The following is a 24,586-nucleotide window of genomic DNA, read 5'->3' on the forward strand; positions in this document are numbered from 1 at the left end:
AAAAAAAGTGGTTTCTTATGTTTAAGTGGAGTTTCTCTTATTTTTTTTACTTCAATTTGTGCCTCTTGTCCTGCCCCTGGGCTGAGAAGAGTCTGGCTCCATCTTCTGTACTCCCCCCACCAGGTATCTGCACACATGGATGGGATCCCCCTGACCCTTCTCCCCCAGGCTGAGCAGCCGCAGCTCTCAGCCTCTCCTCACCTGTCAGATGCTCCAAGCCCTTAATCATCTTAGAGGCATCTCTCTGCCTCTGTTAGAAGGTGGGTGGTAAGAACGTGTCAGGCTGTTGCGTATGTGCTTGGAGAAACAGCTAATGCTGTAGAGATCAGCTGATGTGGGACTTGTCTTTCTCAAGGCAATCAGCATCTGCTTTAGCCCTTTCAATCATCTACTGAGTTTTAGAGTTTGGTAGTGGGGAGGGAAAAAAATCCCCTCAAACAACTCAGCCTGTACCATCCCCTCCCCTGTGTGTGCATTCTTGTCTTCAAAGAGGACTTTTTTCTATTGGCTTGTCTCTGATAGTTACAGCATTAACTTTTAAAAACTTATTTTAAAAAAGCAAAGCTTTTTGCAAACAGGTTTACTCGCAGGCTTTAGAGGAATACACATAAAATAAAGTTTAAATATTTTTTTTATTTCTTTCTTGTGGTTTTTCTTTGTATTAGATTTTTTTTCAGTCAAAAGACAGCATTACAACCTAACAACCAAAACCAGGTTACAAACACACAGGCACACTACATAACATATTCCAGGCAGTCGTGTCCTTCAGTCTGTTGACACACGGCAAATGTTTAAACAATGTCCTACTAGAAGTAGGCACCCTTTCTCTACTAATCTTGCTTACACCAATTTAACATGTAACACACAAAAAGGACGTATTTTGTTAGCTTCGAGTTTCAGACGAGGTTTCAGTCCTACAGCATAGGTGATGTAGAAAAACATGGGGCTTTTTTTTTCCTCTTCTCAATATCCCAGTGTGGAAGTTGTCCCACTGTTGTAAGGCATTCAGCAGAGCACTGCTGATAGAGAATGGCTGCGTGTGGCATCTGCCTGATGGTGTGGGTCCTCTGCAGCACCCCAACCAGGCCAGCTGTGTGGCTGCTCTGCCCCGGGGCTGTGGTGGGTGCAGGGCTGGTGGCCGGGGACCATAACACTCTCCGATGCGTTTTAGGGAAGGCTTAAGGCAAACATTTCTGACCAAACAGCACTTTCTTCTCCTTTCTCTTGAAAGTAAACACTGGCTATTGAACACACCCTCTGTCCTGGCGAAGCACTGGTGCTCGTTCTGCCACTACTGCTCACTCTCCATGCTCAAACCACTGAGGAACTGGGGTTTAGGCTGAATTTTTCAAAGCTGCCTAAGACATTTAGGATCTGAAATGGTTTCTAGCTAAAAAAAAAAAAAAAAAAAAAAAAAAAAAGAAGGGCTAAATGTTTTTTAGGGCATTAATTCTGTTAAGCTTCTCTGAAAATCCCAGCATCTACTTTTAAAACAACATAGAAACACAGAAATATTGAAACTGACTCCCCAGTCATCTCTTGCATAGGATTTTTAACTGTAGTTCACTGATTTATTCAAGTTCTGCAGTTGTATTAAAAAAAGATGACAAACTATGAAAAAGGTTGAAAGGCACATGTACAGTCAGCCCAGCATGGAGATGGATAATGCTCATGGATGAGTTTTACAAGCAGAATACCTAGGGTTGATACATACAAATAAAATATTGCAGTGCTCAGTGGCTCTGTACAGATACATTTATGATACAACAGAAAATATTACTATTTTGCTGCTATGCCTTGTGCTGTTCCCTCATCCCTAGATTTCCTGAAGCATAATTGTGTTGATACAAAGCTGAGGGTAAGATTTCAGTGAGACTTGGGCATAGCTGCTCCCAGCTCCCCTGATGTGGATACACGAGGTGAACATGAAAGAGTGGAGAAACTTTGGGCTCCCCATTTTTAAGCTACACTTACAATTTACTGTGCTGGTTTCCCCCTCCATTTGCAAGGAATAAAATCCTCCCCACACACAGGTGACAAAATACAATCAGAGTGGAAGGTAGAGGGATTTTTTGTGGTTAGCTGTAGCTGAGCCAAAGCTTCACAGCAGGGTTTTCATGCTCTAGGACATGCAGTAGCATCCCTCTAGCAGAGCTTTGCAATTGCTCTGGGTATGGGGCTGGAAAAGCAACCCCCCACCACCAGCCCAGGAGTTACTAGCTCAGAGTGAGTGTAAGGGGGATACACCTGTGTGTCACCTTGCTGTAAAAAAGAATTCTAAAAAGGACTACACCTAAGAGACATCTTTGTTATTAAATGGAACTGCTCATCTTTGTCATCCTCATCCTTTTAAGGAAAGAGTTGTGGGTTAGTTAATGACACAGATCTCTTTTAAGAAGCAAAAAGAAAAGCCGTTTGATGATACATTGATGAATGGCATGAAATGGGAGGCCCTGGGAAGACCTCCTGCCCAAGCTGGGTCTGATTGTCCAGAGCCCATGGCTGATGAGTGCTCCCACCACTGGCATCCTGGAGTAAAGTGGAGGAGAAGGCAGCGTCTCTGACAGGTTTGAGGACACTGATAACCGAAAGAGGGACTTGCCAACCATGCAGAGCCTCTCCCACCACTTCATCCAGCTTCTGCAGCCACATTTTTGCGACCTGTGACAGCTGCTATCGTCATGTTAATGGGACGAGGACCGAGCCCCTGAGGATGCCAGGAAATTATTCATGACACTGACATTGTATTTAGCAGACCTAAGAGAAATGGGCAGAGATGGAAAGCTCGACCTTGAAGAAGACAAGCCCTGAAGCAATCAACCCCATTTAAGGCCCTTTAATGTCCCCAGCTGGTCTTACAGAGAGACTCCCCTGGGATGGAGAGGCTGTGATTGTGGTGGGTGTCTGTCCTTGGGCTCTGGTCCCCGTGAACAGCTGTGCTGAGGAGGTCACCAGGCACAGTCCTATGGTGGAGAAGGACCTGGGGGGAAGCTCTGAGGTTGGGGTGGGGGTGCTGGAGTGCTGGCACATCCCTCCCACCACCAGCAGCTGTTTCTAAGTGCAGGCAGCAAAGGAGGTGCAGCAAACTGGAGGCACATCTGCGCCACCTGTGGAAATGGTAGCTGTTGACAATCCCTGGTGGCTAGAGAGCCACCGTGGCACCAGCTGAACATGCAGGCCTCTTGTTTTAAATCTGGACACTTAGGGAAGACTTGGGGACTGCCATCACCCCATCCCCAGCACAGGGGAGCGGGGCTCGGTGTTGCCTTCTGGCAGGCAGCAACAGGCCGATGCTGAGAATAATTTTTCTGACTTGAGGTGTCCTATTGCTTTTTACTGGCTGTTTTCTAATTATTATATGGTTTAATCTTTGGGGACTAGTTTGTTTTTCAATAAATTCACCTGAAATTTAACTTTCACTTTATGCAGGGCACTGGAACTGATATTTATCCTTCACAGAAGTGATAGCAAAGCTGTGTGATTCAAGTCTAGAACCTCACTGGAGTATTTTTTCATCTTTTTTTTTTTTTCATTCTGACTGATATGACAAGACATCTAGTGTTGTTTTTTTTCTCCCCAGTGGGGCTGGATGGAAGAGGAAAAGGTATCGGTAAGACGTAAATGTAAAATTATTTATTGATGAGAAAGATGCCTAAAGGAAGAGTGAAGATTCCCACAGCAGTGATCTTTGGGGTGTACCATGAGTTTATGTTATCCATGATGAAAAAGAAATGCTGACTCCCATGGAAAGAACCGTTTTCCTTCCAGATTGAGCTTTTACAGCAGAGTTTTTTGGAAAGCGCGTTTGTGAGTGCAAGATTCAGACCATCGGGTGACAAGGACTTTTGCCCCACTTCCCCTGGCAGCTCCCCCCAGCCATGCAGTGCAGGCAAGAGCCAAAATTTGGTGAAAGGACTGTGTTGCGGCTAACGTGGCTGCCAGCGAGGTGTCCTGCGTGTGCTGTGGCTGTGCCGTGACCACTAGCCTGCCTTTGCACGGTGTGGCAAGCAGAGCCATGCAGGGAGCTGCCCTGGAGGCAGGTTTAGATGTGTCCTGGTGTGATCTGGTTTTCACCTTAAGAGGCGGCACTTCTCCGAGAGGGCTGCCTCTCCCAGTCTTGCCCTGATGGCTGGGGGAGCCTCACCACTCGCTTCAGGGGTTTCATCCACCGCACTGGTGGATGGGAAGCTGCTGCCAGGGCCAGAACCAGCTCGCCCATCCAAGCCCCAGCAGCCATGGCTGTGGCAGTGCCACGCTGCCCCAGCAAAGCTGGCGTTTACTGAACAGAGATGTGCCCAGGTCTCTCCACTGGGGAATTTCTCCTTTTTCCATGCTTTCATTGCAAAAAATACAAAAATTTCCTCCCACAAATCTGCCTGTCACCTGCATTGGCATTTCTCCACGATTGCTCTGATGGCTTCCCCCATCCCAGCTACCTTCTGATCGCAGGTACGTGGTGGGAGCCAGGCCAGCTGTGGCTGATGCAGAAAGCACAGCTCTGCTTCACTTCCCAAATCCTCAGGGGCTCATTGCTTAAAATGAGTACCTGGTTATTCACAAACAAGCCCAAGGAGGGACCAGCTGCATTCTAGCAGCTGTAAGGTAAATTTCTGGGACATGAGCAAATGAAGAGGGACTGCTGCTCAGGGATAGTTTCACCACAAATGGCCACAGCTCCTTTTTCATGCAGGCACTACATCAGAGCATCAAACCCTGCAGTTCTAACACGCAGCAGCATGTGCAGCCTTTCACTGACACATGGTGCCAAAGGCTCCAGCCACATCCCTGCAGCATCCTTCAGGACTGTGCAACCAAAGGCCTCATGGACAGAAACAAACCCCACAACTGAACAGAGAAGCCTGGAAAAAACACATTATTAAAGACCCCAGCATATTTGTTTGTCCCTGAGTCCATGCTCTAGTTTCCCCCTATGCAAGTAAAGAAAGCAGACTCACCCTAGCCGTCCAAGAAGGACAGCAGCCCAAGGGCCTCACTGCCAGCCAGCACTGCGTTTGCTTCACCTTCCCATCAAGAGCATCACACAGCTAGTCACAAATTGAAAATACTGGGCGCAAAAAACCACAACCCCAACAAACCCCTGAAAAACTAAAACCCACACCCCTAAACAACCTACCAGACACCCACGCCATGTTGTGAAATATCTACACATGCACACATGTGCACATACAGAAAAAGTTCTCAGTTTTTAAGCACCTTTCATTTGTTTTAAGATTCGAGGAGACTCATAACCTCAGTGTACAGGGGTTTTCTTGCTCTGGCAACACTGGGCAGGAGATTTTGTATCAGGCCAGGTCTTGTGCTTACTTGGGCAGGAGAGGAACATTGCAGGGCTTCTGCAAAATGCAGTTTGAACACACCTTTGCCACAGCATAAGAAAGGTGGATCACACTGGTGGATCGACAGTCGCTTTGCAGGGGGTTAATAGGTGATTATTAGATGTTAATACACGAGCAAGTGTGCCAACAACAGAGGGAGGGATTGCAGGAGCCCATATATGCTGTGGTAAGCGCATTCTGTTGACCTGCAGGATGCTAGGACTCTGGATTAACCTCTTCATGAAAACATTATTAATAATTTATTAATCCTTTATAAACATACTCTTGATATAAAGTGTGATAATAGTTCTGCTTCATGTACTGTGTTGGCTGGGCACAGCGTGATGAAAGATGTCTCAGACTGGCATGGAAAGAAGAAAGGAAAAGAAAAAAGTTTGCATTCACTTCTGAAAACCAGGACAGAATAACAGAATCAGCCATTTGAAATGGGTGCTGGGTGCTGGCTGTTGGCAGCCATGACGGTGCTGAGCCCCCCAGGAGCATGGCCAAGGGTTTCTGGCTCACGATGGATGAGCAGGACACAGAGGAGGGTTTTGATTAGGGGTTTCTCCTATTGGGGTACCGTTTGCAAGCAGACTGGTGGGCACAGGAAGGCCTGGTAAGTGAGACGTGGCAGGATCCGCCCCAGAGACACCATTCCCAGCCAGCCTTGCTGTCCCCAGCCCATCTTCCCCTGGGAGCTGCACAGAGGGTGATGGTGTCACAGCCAGCCTCTGATTTTGGGAACGCTCTGGAGGGACTGGCAGCACCTTGGATGTGCAGGAAAAGAATTTGCAATGGAGAACCAGCTGGGAAGCAAACCATTGCTTGGCTTGTCCACTTCTTGATATATATTTGGACTAGAGAAAAAAATGCTTCCTCCAACGCTCTTGGCTGGTGGCCACAGAGCACATCACCAGCGACACAGGCAAGAGCAACACAGGGAAGGCAGCCCCTCATCAGAGATCCATCGGACACCCAAGAGCTCGGCCTCAGCCCCTGCTTGTCTTCACAAGCACCTGTGCCAGTGTCCCTTACAAATGGCATGTTCCTGCTTCATACCAGGCATCGCTTCAGGGGGAAAAAAAGGCATTGAATGTGAAGCCCAGGAAGCCAAAGGATGTGCACGCTCTCCTCGAGTCCAGCAGTCATCAGTCTCTTCACCAAGACAACAGCGATGAAATAGGGCAATCTCCAGCATGGCCTTACGTTCGGCGGCAAGGGATGGCAATTGCGACGAGGCCCAAGGAGCAGTGGGCGAGGCCAAGGGCTGGGAGGTAACACCAGGTTCCCCAGCCTGCTCTTCCTCTGCTAATAACTTAATGCTAACGCGCTGTGAAAAATCAGCTCCAGCGCTGCCGCGCTTACCAGAAAGGCTGAAAAAGCAGTGGGCCAAACCAGTGTGGCAGATGCAGAATACAGCCCAGCGTCTCCACTGGCACAGCAGCCAGTGCTACACTTGCCCCGGTGGGCACTGGCTGCTGCAGCCGGCAGGGCAAGAGGCATCACATCACTCATGTGATGAGGGTGTCGGGTCTCAGGAGGAGTTGAAACAAGAAACTGGGCTGGAAGAATTGAAAGGGAAAGGCTTAAAAGGCATATTTGAAATTGGTTTTTTTGTTCTTTCTGTGCTTTTAGGAATGCCATGTCATCGGAATGAAAGATAAACGCTGCAGGTGAGCATCATCAGCCGGCTCCCCTGTGGTCCAGGCTCCCAGGCACAGAGCTGGGGGGTGGTGCTCATAAGAGTGTTCATTTTGGTTTTAATCTCATTAAAAAAAAATTAAAAATCAATAAATATCACCTGTTTGAGATTGGGCTAACCACAGTTCCCTCAATCTAGGTCCCAAGCTGATATTAAGGGATGTAACATGATGAATGGAAGAAACTCCTGTGAAATCAGCATTTTTTTGGGGGGTAGGGGTATTTCTTGTCTCACAGGGTGGGAATCCAGGCTGTGAGCTGGCCGTGAAAAGGTCATGATGGCCAGACCTTCCCTGGGGCATGGGGGTGCAAAACCAGTCCCTAAAGGGAGGGAGCTGGGGGGGATCATCAAATTTCTGCTGGGTTTGGAGCCATCTCAGCTGGTGCTAGAGCCAGTGAAAAGTCTGGACTGTGTCCTTTGAAAGGCAGAATGAGTCCGTCATGGGAAGGGGAGGGATTTGCATTAAAAATCAGCATTGCCCACGGTGGAATTCGGCCCTTCACAGGAAAGGATGCAATTTTTAGTGAGCAAAGAAGGCGTTCCTGTTATGGCTCCCCTGCAGCGATCCTCTCGCCTGGCCCCACTGCCCAGGCCTGCCCCATCCTCTCCCTTTGCAGCCGCTCCCAGGCCTGTCTTTGCCCTACTTCAGCCTCTTCCCTCTGGCCTCCTCTTCGGCATCCCTTCACCACCAGCTTCAACGTGCTTTTGCCACCTCAGGGAAGCTGCACAGGTCCCTGCCTCCACTCCCTTCCCAGGGATCAACACCAGGCAGTCAATGCTCCTTGGCTTCAACGGTGCCTCTTCCAAGTATATAGGTATACAGAGAAATACGATACACACACGTATGTATGTATATAGGTGCGGCTTGGGCAGATGAGGGGCTCCAGGAGGAGGGGGCTCACTCGGACAAGGCAACCAGCAGCTCGACGGGACCGCTGGCCATGGTGATGCTACCGCTGGCCCCGCAGCCAAGGGCTCTGGCAAGGTGCTGGGACAGTGCTTTGTTTCCTGAGATTGCTTTTAAGGTTGTCTTTAAAAAAAACACCATGAGGCACCACGAGCTGCCCGGCTGTCCCTGCCACAAAGGTTTCCACCAGCTCTTCCCCATGACAAGCCCTTTTGGGACCAGCACTGGGGTTTTTGTCTTATCATGGTAAAAACGTAATTAAGAAATCAATGAGGGAGGGGGGTATTTGCTGGTTTTGGGGGGAAGAAACATTATTTAGTGTCATTGATGAGATTTTCCTAAAAATCCCAAATCTTGTTGCTTTGTTGCTCGTTTCGCTTCCGCTTGGTGTCTCTGCTTGTGACATCCCAGTCTGGCTATCTGTGGAGTCATGATGTTATGAAGAAAGGCACTGATGTCACAGGCTCATCAGGACAAACAGGCTTCACTGTGGATTTTGGAAACGGGTCATTTCACCAGAAATACTGATTTCCCGCACGAAGGCTGGCGTGGCTGCGAGGGTGGAAGGGGCAGCACAGCCCTCCATGCTGGTGGCTCCGGGAGTCGCTGGCCTGGCTAGTGTTGGGGGCGAAGGGCGAGGGGAGCAGCAGAGGAAGACGAGGAGTGGGGGCCTGGGCATGCAGGTGGCAGGGGCGGGGGGGGTGGGGGTTGTGGAGTGAAACCGCAGCCCGGTGTCACCGGTGTTTGTCGGGGCCGGCGCTCCCCGGGTGGTGTTGGGTGGGGGGTGAAGTCTCCCTCTGCCGGGGAAGGCGGCAGGGGGGAGCGGCGGCGCGGCCGTCCGGGCGAGGTCAGTAGTTACAGTGGCGCTGGCAGGGCTGGTGGACGAAGGTCCTGGCATGCTGCTTGGCCCCGCGCAGCGGGCGCTGGTGGGCCCGGTTTTGCCGCTGCAGTGCCTTCTGGCTGAGCTGGTGCTTCTCCACCAGCTGCTTGGCCCGCTGCACCCGCCGCACCTGCCCGACCTTCTCCAAGATGGCAGCCTTCACCGAGAGGGACCTGCTGTGGTGGGGCATGTGCCGCTCCAGCCGGGGCTCCGGCACCTCCCTACGGAGAAAGGGGCCATCAGCAGCCACTGGCACCCAGCCCTCGCCCAGCCCAGCAAGAAGGAGACCCCCCCCTCCCCGTCACGCCGTGCCCCCAGGATGGACCCGGCCCCCTCCTGCCCCAGAAGCCTGCCGAGAGGTGGGGAGTCTCTGGCACTGGCGCGCTCTAGGACACCCAGGATGAATCCAGACACCACCAGGAACGGGGCTATCCCCACAATCCCCCAGAGTGGCTAAGTCCCTTGAGCCCAGAAGAGGAAAGCCAAGCCCAGCCCCATTTCCATCCCACTTGTGACCACTTGTTTGGTCTCTTGGCCTGTTTTGAGCTTCCTTTGTACCCCCTTCTGCACCCTCCAGCGCTGAGGTTCCTCTGAAGCTCTTGAGATCAAGCTGTGGCCCTCAGGGAGACTTTGCAAAGAGAGAAGTCCTGGAGGAACAGTGTCCCCTAGCCCAGGTGGAGGTTCACCCCAAATTCGTCCTCCTCCCCAGCCACGGTGAGGGGCTTCTGGGGGAGATGCTGGAGGGCTGGGACTGGGGGACAGCAGGGACCCCACAGCACAGTGGGACCTGGGGCTTGGCTGGCAGCAGCAGGGCTGAGCGTGTGCACCATCAGGGCTTTCCCAGTGCTGCGGGGCAGTGGAGGGCACCCACGGGGAGAGGGCAGAGCTCCCCACAGGCTGCAGCGAGGCTGTGGCCCTGGGGAAGGATGGTGAGGGGCTCCAGCCCACAGCTTCGGGGGGAGGACAGGGCAGTGGGGCCATTTGGGGCATTTCTGTTAAACCTTTCCCGCCACTCCTAAGCTGGACTTTGAGACAGGGAGAAATGTCTGCCTCCAGGGCTCCCCCGTGGCTGTGGGACGCCCCTGTGCTGGGCCAGTATGGAGCCAGGAGGAGGATCGGGGGGCCTGCAGCACCCTCCTGCCTGGGGGAGCTGGGAGTCTTGGGGGAACCACCGTGCCTAAAGGCCACCTTGTCCCGTTGGGTTTGCTTTGCTTGTGCCATACCTGTGTGAAACCCCGTGTTTAAGCCCAGCCTGGCAAACCACCTGGACAGGTGGCATCAGCACGGGCGTCTGTGCCAGGAGACTCTGCTCGGGGCAGGGGAGGGAGGTGCAGCCCGCTCCCACTGCAGCCCAGTGACAAGCTCACAGTCCTGCACCCACAGCCATCTCAACATGGCATTGACATTCCCTTAGCAGAGTATTTTGGGACATGGAGGCTGCTACCCTTGCAAGGTGCCAGCTGGGGCACCCTGCCAGGTGTGCAGGGAGCTCCCTGAGGTGGGATGGGGGGACACTGAGGTCCCCCACAGCCCCACTCTCTCCGTGGGGATGGGGATGCCGGGACTGACCATCCACCCCAGTCCGCCAGCAGGTTCTGGGGCCGGGACCCCTCAACAAGCACCCCCAAGCCACACTCACCCAGCAGCATCGTCCTCGGGGACCTCCCCGTCCACCTCAAGGGTGCTGGTGATGTAGACGGACATGCTGGGGTGCTCGATGAGCAGGTCCTCCATGGGGCTGCTCCCCACTCCACCAGGGCCGGGCCCCTCTGCAGTAAAACAGGGGGGAGGGGTGACAAACCAACTCTCGTCCATCAAGCAGGGACCGGCCAGAGCCGGGGAAGCGGCCGACGGCAGTGGTGGACCGGGGGGTGCCGGGCGGGATCGCACCGAGCGCCCAGTACCACCAGCACCCACTCGCCGGGCTGTGCCGGGGCAGGCACGGCTGCCTGGGGGTCACAGGGGTGCAGAGCCATGCAGGGCACAGCGGGGAGACACACACATACCATGTACAGTGGGGAGGGGAGGGAGGGAGAGAAAGGGGCATCGTTAGTGCAAGAGATACCCCACCACCATCACCATCACCATCACCACCATGAGAGATGGGCACAGCACCAATGGGACCTCGTGGGGAGGGAGATGCCAGCAGTGTCCCGCACCATGCCCCAACCAGCACCCTCCACACCAGCGCGGCTGCTGGTGCTACGGGGTCTGGCTTTGCTAAGCCAGCAAGCAATGGAAATGGTTCTGGTTAGGCAGTTTAACCAAAAACTGGGGGAAACTAGCAGGGTTTACCACAGCAATTTTTTTTTTTTTCCTTCTCAAAACGAAGGAAGAAATTCAGCTGTCAGGAAATTCTGCTTTTGCCTGTTTTTACGGCATCTGAGCCGTGCCATGCCACTCCAGAGACACACTGGCCCGCCTGTCCTTGCAAACACTACCCAGCACTTCGCAAACAATGAAACCAAGCAGGAACACAGGACAAAAACAGTTCACACCTTTTTTCTGGAAGAAATCAGGGGAATAAATTCTTCAGCAAAGGTTTTTGCCACGCCTTCAGCTTCAGTCCATTAGAGGCCAAGTTTTGGGTAGTTGATCCAGGAGCTGCCCCCCACACCCCAGCCTTCCTCACCTCCACCTCACAAAAGCACTTGGGCTGGTGTTTTTCTGGGCTGCCTGTGCTCAGAATTACTGGTTGTGTTATGGGAAGGGAGCCTGCACCTAATGTTGGGCTCATCAGGATACGCAGAGCCATTCCTGGCCTCATCGGGGGATTTGAGGGAACTGGTCTTGGTGGGGGATGCAGTGCAGTATGTATATGGACATGTGTGACCCTGCGGCTGGGTAAGGGTGCAGGAGAAATCAGAGGTGAATGTGTTCTTGCAGTGGTGAATACAGCACATGAAGCATGGGGCCAGCATTCACCCCCCAGCATGTCCCCGGCTTCTCCTGCAGACGATGCCCCAGCCCCGGGGCTTAGGGCAGGCCGCAATTAGCCTTGTGAACACGAGAGTGTCTTTCTTCAGGTCAGTGGATATCAAGCTATTAATAGTTGTTGGCATGCCAGGCTGGAGATTATTTGTCAGCCTGGAGACAGCCATTGAGCCCGGCTGGAACATTCCCAGTCTGGCAGTACTCCCACAACAAGGGGGCTGTGGGCACCTGGAGCAGGAGACCCAGCATGGCTGGACCCTGCCCCAGCCATCCATGGCAACCCGTCCCCATCCTTTGCCAAGGTCAGTTTTAATGTCCCAAGGAAAATTTCTGGATCCCCAAATCCCTGGGAGACTTACAGCTGTATTGCTAAGCACTGGGAAATGCTCTTTACTCCCTCCCTGGGTGCTGAGCAGAGCCAGGCTGGGCAATAGGGTGAGAGGGGCATCTGCAATGCTCCCAGGAGATCTGGTTAATCGGTTGCATTTTCCAATGTGTAGGTCAAAGACCTGGCTGAGAGGGAATGAATTTGGAGGCTCATTAGGCTGCCCTGCTACTGCGAGGGAGCCAGGCTGTTAGACGCTTGCCAGCCGTCATGGCTCAAAGGTGAAGGACAAGGGCTGGAGCCAGCGGGTTTGGTTTTTAAAGTACTTTGGATAACTCCAGCCTCAGAAACAGGGCTGAAATAAATCAGTCCCTCACTGCCCAGGGAATGCTATGGGAAAAGGCAGTGGCAGGGCTGGTGGCGATTAGCAGGTCCCAGGCAGACACACTGCTGAAAGCCAGCTCTGCATGGAGAGTTTGGCTACTTGGTTGCAAAACAAATGGAGCCATTTGTACCAAAGTCATCCCTGGATCCCTGCTGAGCTGGCTGCAGCCTCGGACCCAGGGATCAGGGCACAGCCCAGCGTTCCTCTGCCTGGGGAAACTCCTGGCTCCTCTGGCATGCTTTGGGCATGCTGCAGCCATTACCAGCTGGCCCAGACACGTGGCAGCTGCATGCCTGTTGCTCCAGGCACCTCCTTGCAACCAGCGCCCTCCCGTGTCACTGCTGTGACCACCACCCCCTCCCCCAGGACAGTCACCAGAGAGCCCAGAGGACAGGAAATCCTCCACAGCTGCCCATGCCAATGCCACCTATCCAGCTCCACCAGCTCTCCATACATAGTGCTCCCACCAGGCACGGGGATGTCCCTGTCCACCATCCCAGGCTTGTCCATGCTCTGGTTCCCTCTCCAGCTCACTGCATGGGGGAAAAACCCTAACGAATGACTTGCAACATGAAAATGACCTCTGCTCACTGTATGGGGGACAGGCAGGGAGCATCTGCTCCCAGGACAGATGCCTGCAAGAGGGAGGACAAAACCCTCCTCCCAAACCTGCAGGATACATTTGTGGTCCCCTGGGCTGGGGCACCACAACTAACCAGAGGCTGCAAAAGCAGACCATGGTCATCAAGGAGCTCCTGCACAGGCAGGCTTGTTTGTCTAAGTTCACTGCCCAATTCGCAAGCAAAAGGTCATAAAATTATCATTGCAATTGGTTGAGTCATCAACCCTACAATAATAACACCAAGGTCTTAATGGAGCTGGAGAAGCTCTCAGCACACAAGGAATTTGATCTGCCTGGTTGGTGTCAAACAGGGCTAGATGGTTGTTGCCATCCCTGGGAAGAGGGAGCCCCTGAGGGATGGGGACCTTGCACCAAACATTCCTTGTATGAGTGGTGTTAGCATGGGCACTGGGAATGATTTGGGAAGTTAAGCCCTTTGGAGTTGAGATTTGCTCCCCTAGTGGACTCAAATGACCCAAGCATGGTCAGATCGCTGGTGGCACATCCCAGCTGGGACAGGCAGGCACTGCCGCTGCCTGCCCTCGCATGTGGGAAATCCCACCCCCCTCCACCAGCGCCCAGGAACCGGGGTTTCCCCCAGGGGAACAGGCTCCCAGTTTGCTTTTGGCAGGAGCATTGCAGGGAGCAGCTGAGCCCAGCTCCTCCTGGCAAATTGCGAGCCATGGCACCACTTAGCCGAGGCCACAGCACTGCTGCAGCTCACAGGCAGACAGCCTGCGTGGGTTGGCATCCCCCACCACACCGAGCTGCTGGCGGGCAGGATTGCACTGAAACCCTGGGTGACTCCCCCGTGGCTGGTGCTGTGCCAGGGTCCCATCCTGGTGCGGAAGCACATGAAGGCTCCCGGGCAGCAGCAGACCCAGCTGGGGTCACTGCTGCTGCTGCTCCCATGCAGGCAGAAAGTCCAGATCCACCATTGGGAGAGGAAAGGGAAAAAGGAGGAGCAGATGGGGGGCTGCTGTGGTGACCACAGGGCTGGGTGCGGTGGGCAGGGCAGGGGGACCAGGGGAGGAGGGATGAAGGGCAGAACTCGTCACGTGGTGAAAGCTCATCTGCCATCATCTCAAGGGGTCTGCCCAACTCCGGAGAGCCAAGGTGCAGCAGAGGCTGTGGGAAACCAGTCCCCCCTGCTTTTCTCACCTGCAAGATCAATTATGAGCCAGCCATCCTCCTCCTCCTCCTCCTCGACAAAGGGTTTGGGCTCCTCCAGGCCTTCTGGCATGTTGCTGTTGCTGAAGAAGAGGCTGGTGAGACGCTGAAACATGATGGGGAGCAGTCCCTTGGGATAGACAGTGAGTTAGAGCTACTGCTGAGTACTAGCTTCCAGGCACAGAGATGGGAGCGATGGGCAAGGAAGGGAAAAAGCAGCACTCAAGGTCTTGGTGGTGGTGGAGATGCTTTGCTGCTAACGAAATTGTAGCTGAGTTAAATGGCGTATAGTGCAGTTCTGAGGTTCTTCACTTGGCTTCAGTGTAAAGGCCTGTAAAAGGGAAAGAAAAAGGAATAATGCATTTGGACTGGTTGGCAGCGTGGCCCTCCTGCATCTCAGGGGCTCAGATAGGCCGGAGGGGATGGTGAAAAGGTGGCTCCAGCACTGATCTGCACCGTGGGCTGTCCCAGCTGCTGGCATCTCCAAGGGCAACACACACCAAGTCTGAAAGCAGCAGTGGAGGGCTGGGTGTCCATGCCCTGCAGCTCCCCACCTGCACCAAGCCCCACATTGTGTCCCCTTCCTCACGGGCAGTGTGTCCTGGGGGATCCCATCTGCCAAAGCTGGCAGGGGCAGAGCCAAACCCTGTCCCAAAGTCAGGCTGGGACCTGCCTCCCTTGACACTGAACGGGCACTAAGCATGGCTGGTGGCACTAAGCTTTGCTGTTAGGGCAGGGCAAAGGGTGCGATGCCGCTGTCCTATCTGAGGACCAATGGCACAAGCCATCCCTAAAACCCACTACCCACCCGCTGATGGCCACCCCAGCATGTCCACCCTCCTCTCCTCGAGCTGGGTCCAAAGAAGCCCTTGCCAGTGTTTTGCTCGAGCCCTGCCTGTGCCAATACCTGCTTGAGGTTGGTTTATTTTTGAAAGGTGTTACTGTTATTGTTGCTCTGTGTGTGTGTGTGTGTATCTGTAGGGATGCTCTTCTGATGTAGCTGCATTTCATTGCCACCCTCCAGCCCCAGAAGATGACACCATCACCTGTCATCGCTGCTCCTTTACAAGGACCTTACAAGAAGCCATGGGACAAAGCACTTAGCTATGGGTTGTGTCTCGGCCCCGAGTGCTCAGGCATCAGTGTTCAGGAGCAAGTGGCAGCGAGTGTGCTGACCCCTCACAGCAGGGCAGGGTGAGGACAACATTATCCCAGCCCTGGGTGAGTCTCTGCTTCATCTATGCTCATCCTTCTTTTACCCCTGGGAAAAGACATTCCTCCCAGCTCGGGCAGAGGCTAGGACTCACTAATTTTATTAATGACTGCAAAGCTCTCGGAGAGGCACAGACAGATGGCAGCCACAAGGTGCAGAATAGTATTTGTGCAGAAAAAATGCTTTTTTGGTCCAGAGACATTAAAGGGCATTAAAATGCCATCAAGAGCTAGATGGGGGGAGGAGGGACAGCTGTGTGCTGCCTTGCTTGGCACATTGCTATGGGTGCATTTAGAGGGCAAACCCCCAGTTCACGGCTCTGTAGACCAAGATGGCGTAGAGCCTGCAAGTGATCCTGGACCCTGGTGAAGCCCCATCTGCTCTGCGCAACGTGGAATGGGAAGGGTGCAGGGAGGCACGATGTGTCTGAGCCTTGGTCCATACACATGCCAGTTCTCCAACAGATCAAGTTCTAGCTCAGACCCCCCACAACCAAGTGGCCTCTCCAGCCACTTCCCAACGTTGCTGGGAAGGGTGGTTGGCCTGTGCGCTTGCTGCAGTTCTGGGGCTCAGGCATGCTTGTATTTATCCATCATGGGTTTATCCATCATGGGATCGCCGTGCCTTTTGCCTTTTCCTAGGTGCCTCGAGAGGAACAACATCTGCTCCACAAGGCAGAAAACGAAAAATCAAGAGGACCCTTTGGGTCCATGGGTGGGATCCCCTGGGCTCTGGGGGCTCATCCTGATCTCTGCCACCCCTGGATGCAGAAGGGAGTGCCAGAGCATGAAGCAGCCTTGCAACACCCAGCTCTCCCTCCCTGGCACAGCTGGGGCAGCCGTGTGACACTACCTGTCCCCTTGAGCAGGTCTCAAGCCCCAGGTGACTTCTGTTGCCCCAGAGGTGCAGGGCAAACTATGTGGCTACAACCGTGCCCGGCTCCAGATCCCAGTACTCAGGGGTCTGGTCCCCCCCAGCGCCACATGCTTCCCACTCTCTCCAGGATGGCAGCTTCCCACCTCAGTCGTTCATCCCTTCCACTCACACCCTGCACCTGGATCCATCCCAGGAGAGGCTGCAGCTAAATAAGCTGGGCCCCAGCTGGGAAAGCATGTTCAGAACAGACTTGGCTGAGACTCATGGACCCTCTTGCCATGATGAATTGGAGGTTGGCGAGGATTCCCTGCTCCACGTCCTACAAGTGTTCCTGGCTTTCCCTGGAAGCACTGAGCGGAGAGTTTTGGGGCACTGAGACATGGCAGAGTCATTGCCTCCAACTGCAGCGAGAGCTGCAGGCTCAGCTAAGGCCGCTCTCACCTCCCAGCCCCCTCCAACACACCCACAACCATAGTAAAACCACGGCTTTTCTGTTATCCTCCAGTGTGCTCATGATTAAATTAACCAGATGCCCCCTTTTCCTGGAGCATTAAAGCATAATAATATAAGTTAGGGAAACAACATGAAGAGGGGCTGATATCCAACTGAGCAATGAATGAAAACTGGCCCATTGGGCCCCCTTGTGTGCTCCGTGCTGAGTACAATGGGGATTTCCCTCCCATGGGACCCATGTGTGCATCCATCCTCTTCTGGGCCAGGCTGGCAAAGGGCACCCAGGACAGCCCTGATGCCTGCGGTACACAGCCATGGCTTCATTACACTCCAGTTCTCACTGCCTGCAATCTGAAATCTGGCATGTGCCTGGAGCACTTGCCTATTTAGTAAATATCTTTTAATATGATATTAATATTATTTAATTAATATATTTATTAAATATCTAATTGTAGAAGAAACCCTGCTGCTGCCAGGTACCTGCTGGTGATGTCTCAGGGCTTCCTGCTGTTTGCTTTTCCCCAGGCAAGAAGGAGACAGGCAGGAAGGAGCCAGCAGCCTGTGGCAGGCACGGGGTGCTCCAGTCCCCCAAGACCACCATGGCCCCGGCCCCATGCAAGGCCAGGAGCAGGTTCATGTGTTTTTTGAGCTGGGGCAGCTCTGCCTTCAGCATTCACAGGCCAGCAGAAGTGCTGAGCCAAAGCTGACCCCAGCGTCACCGTGAAGCTTCTGAGGGTGACACAACAGAGCTGAAGGGGGCTAGCGACAGCAGCGTCCCCTGTGCTGTGCCCTGAGCCCACCTTGCTGGGGAGGACACCAGCAATGCTTTTGGCCTGCCTTGGCCAGTGGCCTAAGTGCAAATTTCAGTCTTTTTCTCCCCTCCTAGATGTGCCTGCCACACAACAGCAGAGAGCTGGGGTCAAGAGCTGGCACACAGGGGACGGGAGGAGGATGGTGGCCCCAGCCTGGCTGCAAGGGGAAGGTCACCCAGAAAAGCACCCAAGCAGCTACTGCAGGCCAAGGTCTGATCCAGGCAGAGATTTTCCCCACAGCCTCAGCAGAGCCAGCCTAGAATGAGCTTGCTGCTGGACTGCGGGCTGGCTCGGCACGTACAGCCCTGCTGAAGCTCCTTGCCTGGACAGCACTGGTGCACTCCCCTCTGCTCTGCAGGCTTGGCTTGGAGTTCATCCTTGAGTGAGTTCAAAGCCACGTGATAAATTACACAGTCAAAACAGAGAGGAGAAAACCTCTTCTTTTTATTTTGTTAAAACTTGACAGCAGCTTTCACTGAACAGTAGCAAAGCTGGTCTCCGCCTCTGCCCCCTGCCCCAGCAGCAGTGCTCATTCCCCTGCCACCCACCTGCTTAGAGACTAGTCCCCAAAAAAATCACAGGATGCATCAATGGGAAAGTCAGGAGCTGAAGTGTCTGGACTCCACAGGTGTCCACCTTAACCCAAAGATAACTTTCCTTTCCCGAAGACACAAGACATAGAAGATACTACCAGTTTAAATTGCCCCTTCTCCCAAATTCAACTTCATTTTCCTTACCTCTGTAATTAAAGACCCTGGGATAACCACGCTCCCGTCATGCACAGCCAACCCCGTGAGAATGGGCTGTCAGGGGCCATCCTGCTCCAGAGCAAACCCACAGCATGCTGGAAGGGCTGGGGCAAGGAGGCTTACAGGCAGCTGCAGTAGCTCTGGGGGCAGCAGGAAAGAGTTAAAAGCTCCCCCAAAAGCAAAAGTTGAGCTGGATCATTTTAAAGGAACGTTCCTCAAAGAATTTAAATGAGTCACCAGCTATCCCCCTCTCCATGCCAGGGAGCATGGAGTGGCCCTGAGCCACTCACTGGTGTGAGGGGGTCTCTGCTCTGCCATGGTGCATGCGTGGGCTACACAGGCAGGGCAGAGCTTGCAGGATCTGCTCCTTGGATAAAGCAAGCCTGCCTCACCCCACAAGCTCCTGCTGCCTGGGGACGTTGCAATCCTAAACAAGAGGTTGGTAACACCTGCGAAAGCACCCATGCATTGGTGGCAGCATGGACAAAGCCAGGGTGCTGTGCTGTGATCCTCACAGAACGGCTGCCCGGGGCTACTTGGCCAGACTGTGCCTTGGCTGCCTGTCCTGGCTGGAGCAGGAGCTGGGCAGAGGGACAGACAGCACGATCAGACAGGCCTCACAGGAAGAGAGCAAAGGCTTCCTGAGAGGAGCCCTGCCAGGGCCAGCCCCAATGGCACTCAGAGACCTGTGGGGGAGCTCCTGCCAGTGCAGCTGGCAAAGCCTTCAGGATTAAACCTGCATGGCAGAGGCAGGAGCTAGATCCTGGCAAGCAAGGACCAAAATGAGCTTTAATCCTCACCCTCACTTTATCCTGTCTGCTCTGAAATCCCTCCACATGTTAAAAAGGCAGGATCAGGCTCTTTATCCCTGAGATGCACCTTCAGCAAGTTTGCAGATGACACCAAGCTGAGGGTGCATTTGATTCACCAGGGGGGCAGGATGCCATCCAGAGGGACTTGGCGGGCTGGAGAAGTGGGCCCATCTGAACCTCATGAAGTTCAACAAGGACACGTGCAAGGTCCTGCACCTGGGTCGGGGCAGTCCCCAGTACCAGCAGAGACTGGGGGCTGGATGCGTTGAGAGCAGCCCTGTGGAGAAGGACTTGGGGGTACTTGTGGGTGACAAATTGGACGTGAGCCAGCAATGTGCACTCGCAGCTCAGAAAGCCAACTGTATCCTGGGTGGCATCACAGGCAGCATGGCCAGCAGGTCGAGGGAGGGGATTCTGCCCCTCTGCTCCGCTCTGGTGAGATCTCCTGGAGTACTCTGTCCAGCTCTGGGGTCCCCAGCATAAGAAAGACACAGACCTGCTTGAGCGGATCTAGAAGAGGTCACTGAAATGGTCAGAGGGATGGAACACCTCTGCTATGGAGAGAGGCTGAGAGGGCTGGGGTTGTTCAGCCTGGAGAAAAGGCTCTGGGAAGACCTTGCAGCAGCCTTTCACTGTATAAAGGGGGCTTAAAGAAAGACAGAGAAAAACTTTTTACCAGGGCTTGTAGTGACAAGACAAGGGGAAACAGTTTTAAACTGAAAGAGGATAGGCTTGGAGTGGACATAAGAAATGTTTTACAGTGAGGGTGGTGAGACAGTGGAGCAGGTTGCCCAGAGAAGCTGTGGATGTCCCATGCCTGGAAGTGTTCCAAGTCAGGCTGGACAGGGCTTTGAGCAACCTAGTCTAGTGGAAGGTGTCCCTGCCCAAGGCAGGGGCATTGGACTAGATGGTCTTTGAAGGTCCCTTCCAACCCAAACTGTTCTGTGAGTCTGTGAGTCTATGATCACCCATCCACTCTACAAGGGAGCAGCTCCTGGCCAATGTGTCCTCAAGCCACTACAGACCCTCCCTGCAAGCCACCAAGAACATCAGCTCCTCAATGTCACCATCATGGAGGGTTGGCAGTGAGTCTTTCAGCCCTTTGCGAGGCAAAGGCTCCTTGGCCAACTGCTACCCATAGCACCCAGATGGCAAGACAGCCACACTCCACCTCAGTCCTTGTGGTTTTCACCAAGCCCTTCTCTGGCTGGGACAGCCCACAGCCATTGGCAGATCAAGCTCCAAAGTTTCTCCAGGTTTTTGGAAAGCCTCCGCTTTCCCTGTGGCAAACGTTTGCCCCATTTACAACAGGGGAACCGGGGCCAGCAGCCTCACGGGAACTGCAGTGTGGGAGAGACTCAAACGTGTCCCTGCCAGAGGATTTAAGTCATTGCTGCCCAAGTAGTGCCTTGTCACCTGGCAGAGATGGTGCCCACAGAAGCAGTGGACCAGGAGGCGACTTCTCTGCTCCTCCAGTGGCCAGGGCTGGTCAGAGCTCTGGTACCTTCTTCCAGCCCACCTGTATCTGCCAGATGTCCCACATCCACAGAGGAGGTATGGCCAGCACTAGGGCACAAGAGGACTGCCTGTGCGCCACATCCTTGGGGCTGAGCTGCCCCAGAAACCACACACCCATCCCCTGTCCCCTGCCAGAGCTAGGGTCACCACCACAGGACAGCTGCCATCCTTCCCAGGCTTCTGCAAGCCCCCTTACTCAGCATGGCAACCCCATCCCAGGCCACTGCCAGCATGAGTGGACAGCCCACAGGTGACACATGAGTTTCTTAATGAATCAAGTGTATCAGAATCCTTCCAGAAAGTCCAACAGCCTTTTAAAACCAGCCAGAGGGTATTAAATATTAAAAGTTAAAGTAGGAGTAAGGAAACCATAATCCATCAAGTTATTTTCTTTTCCCCCTTTCAGAAACCTCAACACAATAATTAGTTTTCTGAGTCACCATCACTGCAAATAATCCCAGGAGCTAAGAATAGGCAAAAGGATTGGCAGCAGAGCCCCGGGATGCGCCAGGAACTCGCCAGGGTGGGAGCCACAGCTTCACAGGACTGGCAGCTCCCAAAAGTCACAGGCTACAAGAACAACAGCAACTCCACTTGGAAATGGCAACAGTCTCCCTTAAACTTTCCATAAATACTCTGCAGCGGGAGGGATGCTGCTGACAAGCGGCAGAAGTGGTCCTTCCTGAGCAGAGCTAAGAATACCCCGTGCAGTCATCACAGCAGGCGTTGGAAGTATAAATCAGGTGCCTTCCTCCAACCCACTTGGGAAATGTTATTTTCAACTCATTTTACCTAAATTAGACAAGGGTTTCACAGGCTGCTCTCACCATGCTGTAGGTACCAAAATCCTAAACCTGGCACAGAAACACAAAGCAAAGGAGAACTGGGTCCAGCAGCTGGGCAGCTCGGGGGCAGGGGGCTGCTCATCACCCCAAAAATGACCAGTGAAGCATCCCTGCGCTGTCCTCTATCTGTCCCCATCGAGGAAGGGACCAAAGCTGGCAGAGACTTGCCTGGGACAGTTTGGCAGGGCTGGATTAAAGCATTTGATCACTCAACAGCTGCACTACAGCTGCTGCTGATCCCTTTGCTTTGCCAGCAGCCTCATTTATGGGGTTCCCCTGGGGGAACACTGAGCACACGGGTAGAGCTGGACCCCGAGGCTGCTGCTGACATGGACAGACTGATGCCAGCAAACCAGAGGCTGATTCACAGCCAGAGCCTCTTCCACTGCAGAGCTGGGAAGTGGAGGTGAGGAGAAGGCAGAGGGTAATTAGAAAAATAATAATAATAAAAAAATCTTTATCATGAGACTCAATATTAATGGCAGAGCAAGCCAGCACCTGGAAGGGCTTTCCTCAGCCAGCCCAGGAGCTCAGCATGGACTGGAGTCCCCACGTGTTCCTCCAGATCCTACCTGAAGGAGGGGGACTTGGGGTCACAGAAAGGGGGGGTGTTTTTCCTGGAGCTGGTGTTCCCATATGCACCAGCTCCCTTGTGTAACTGCTGCAGGAACGTCCTTGCCACAAGGACAAACCCAACCTTCTGCTATTTGATGTCATTGCACAGATCCCAGGAAAATCTGTCAGTGGCTGGCAGGATCTGAGCAACCAGGAAATTCTTAGATTTGCCATGAGCTGTCCTATGAAATTTTAGAAGTTTCCTCCCTGGGATGCACTACGTGAAACATCCCTATGAGCGTGCGCCTTGAGAGGGGAGCAGCCCCAATGTTACAGCCTCCGTAAATCACAGGAGGCTGAATACAAGTTGGACTTTGATATCGCAGGAGCCCTGAGCTCCCCACCAGCTCCTCCCGAGCCCGCCCGGTGCCATGTATGCACTGGGGCAAGATTTGCCTGTGCAGGGCTCGCTGTGCAATTAGCGCTAAAAAGCTCTTAGATAAGAATTCACATCACAGGTTTTGCCAGTCTTGCTACAAGCAGGTGATACTAGTTTATTCTCCAGGGGAAAAACTCCCATTATGTTTTTCCTTTTGTGTTCAGCCAGATAAGCAGCAATTTGATGCAACGGGTTCCTAATGGTGACAGTGAGCTACAGCAGAAAGCTTTTGTCTTTTTGGGGGGATGAAAAAAAAAAAAGGAGAGGAAAGATTTATTTTAGAGCAAAAACAACTGTTCTTGGCACTTTGTAGACTAAGCCTGGTGGGAAAGAAGGTACAGCACAGTCCTGTACCAGAGTCCAACACCTGTTTCTGGGATGGTTTCCTACCTTAGCAAAGCCTTGGCCAAATTAGCGACGGCACTTGGCACCTACCCAGCTCAGCCCTCACTGCTGCCGCTGTCAGCAGTGGGTGTTGCTGGTCCCAAGAGAGTCACTTTAAGCCAGTAGCTTGGGACCCCAGGGTGCCAGTGCCTTTGCTCAGGCTCTCTAAGCAGGGCTGTAGCTCCCCTGCACACAAGAGATATAAATGTATATGTATAAAAAAAATTACAAAACCAAGAATGCCCTTTTTAACATGTTTCTGCAATTACACTCCACAGAGTCCAAGTTTTTCAGCTGATGAGCCCCCTCAGATAAGACCAGGTTTAGTGCCCAGGGCCTTCCAGGCTCAGCCAAGCCGCTGAGGACTGGAGGCAAGAGGTATGAAATCCATAAGAAAGTTGACCTTTTAGGACATTTCCGAGATGTCCCAAAGCACGTGCACTTAGAGCAGTTATAACAAAAGTAGCCACTACATGCGGTACCCAACATACTCATGGGCTCAGCTTCCCAGGACCCGGCAGTGCCACACTGGTGACAAGGTGGGATGCCACAGCATGGACCTCAGCCTGGCACTGCCAGCATCCTTCACCTGCCATGCACGGCCCCGTGGCTCCTTCCTGGGCATCGCAGTTAAACTCAACAAAACTATCTAAGCACGTGCCCAAATCTCATTAAAACCGCTGGGATTTACAAAGTAAATCGAGACTGAAAGATGGAGGTATTCAAAAGCATGGAGGATTTTCTGGAAAGCAGCGAGTTAAATAGAAAATACCGATGCAGCTATTCCTGTCTTACATATATTTCTATATTATATATTTACATTCCCTTTCCAAGAAGCCACGTTTTTCACCCAAACAGCCTCTAATAAACACCGGGTGACGCGTCCCACGCGAGACCGGGGCATTGCCGCCGGGGGAGGCAGCGCTCCGCGGGGTCACAGCGGGACAACGCGCCCGGAACGCGGAGGTGGGGAGACACCAGCCTTATGACGTCTCAATGTCATATGCAAATGACGCATACGTCACTACAGCGGAGCCAATGGGAGCAGACACCAACCTCGAATCTTAATCCGGTGATGAGGAAACAAACAACAGGCGCGGGGGGTGGGGGGGGGGGGGGGAGGACGGCACGGGACCCACCCCACCCCGACCCCGGCGGGAGGACACCGGGGCGGTGAGCGCCCGCTCAGACCGAGCCCTGCCCGCCGCCCCCGCCCGGCTGGTCCCGCCCGCCCCCCCGCCCCGCAGCGCGCAAACCCCGGGCGGCGGGAGACTCACCTTGCCCGTCAGGCCGCCGTGAAGGGGAGCGGCGAGAGAGAGCGGCGGGGAGGCGCTGAGGTAGTGCCGGTGCCGGTGCCGATCGCGCGGTTCTGCCGAGCGCCCGCCGCTCCCCCGCACAAATCGGGACCTTCCGACAGCTGATCGTGACGTCACAAAGCGGCCCGCCCGCCGACGGGTAAACGGCCAATGGGAGGCGGCACCGGGAGGGCGGGATCGGTGGGGAGGGAGGGCACCGCCCACCTCGAGCGCGGGGTCCCGCTTCGGGGGGGTTCCGCTATGGGGACGGCGGCTCCCGGGGGCAGCTCAGCCCGGAGCCGCCGCCGACCCCCACTGCCCCGCTCAGCCCGGGAGCCGAGGCGGCGGGCAGCGGAGCGGCCCCGAACGGG

General features: G+C 53.8%; 1 protein-coding gene across 2 annotated transcripts; it reads right to left on the reverse strand.

Moving 5' to 3' along the window:
- Positions 1 to 613: 613 nt before the first annotated feature.
- Positions 614 to 24,361, reverse strand: TP53INP2 (tumor protein p53 inducible nuclear protein 2). Of its 2 annotated transcripts, none has more exons than XM_049816272.1 (4): positions 24,198 to 24,361; positions 14,256 to 14,595; positions 10,468 to 10,777; positions 614 to 9,049 (listed from the first exon to the last, which is right to left on the reverse strand). In XM_049816272.1, exons 2-4 carry the CDS (start codon positions 14,377 to 14,379, stop codon positions 8,797 to 8,799), a joined length of 687 nt encoding a protein of 228 aa, XP_049672229.1. In that variant the 5' UTR covers positions 14,380 to 14,595; positions 24,198 to 24,361; the 3' UTR covers positions 614 to 8,796. The 2 variants fall into 2 exon arrangements, with proteins under 2 accessions (XP_049672229.1, XP_049672230.1); XM_049816273.1 differs by having other exon boundaries at positions 10,468 to 10,597; positions 24,198 to 24,360.
- Between the last annotated feature and the right edge of the window lie 225 nt (positions 24,362 to 24,586).

Source organism: Accipiter gentilis, chromosome 14 (assembly GCF_929443795.1).
Source record: "Accipiter gentilis chromosome 14, bAccGen1.1, whole genome shotgun sequence".
Taxonomy (NCBI): Eukaryota; Metazoa; Chordata; class Aves; order Accipitriformes; family Accipitridae; genus Astur; species Astur gentilis.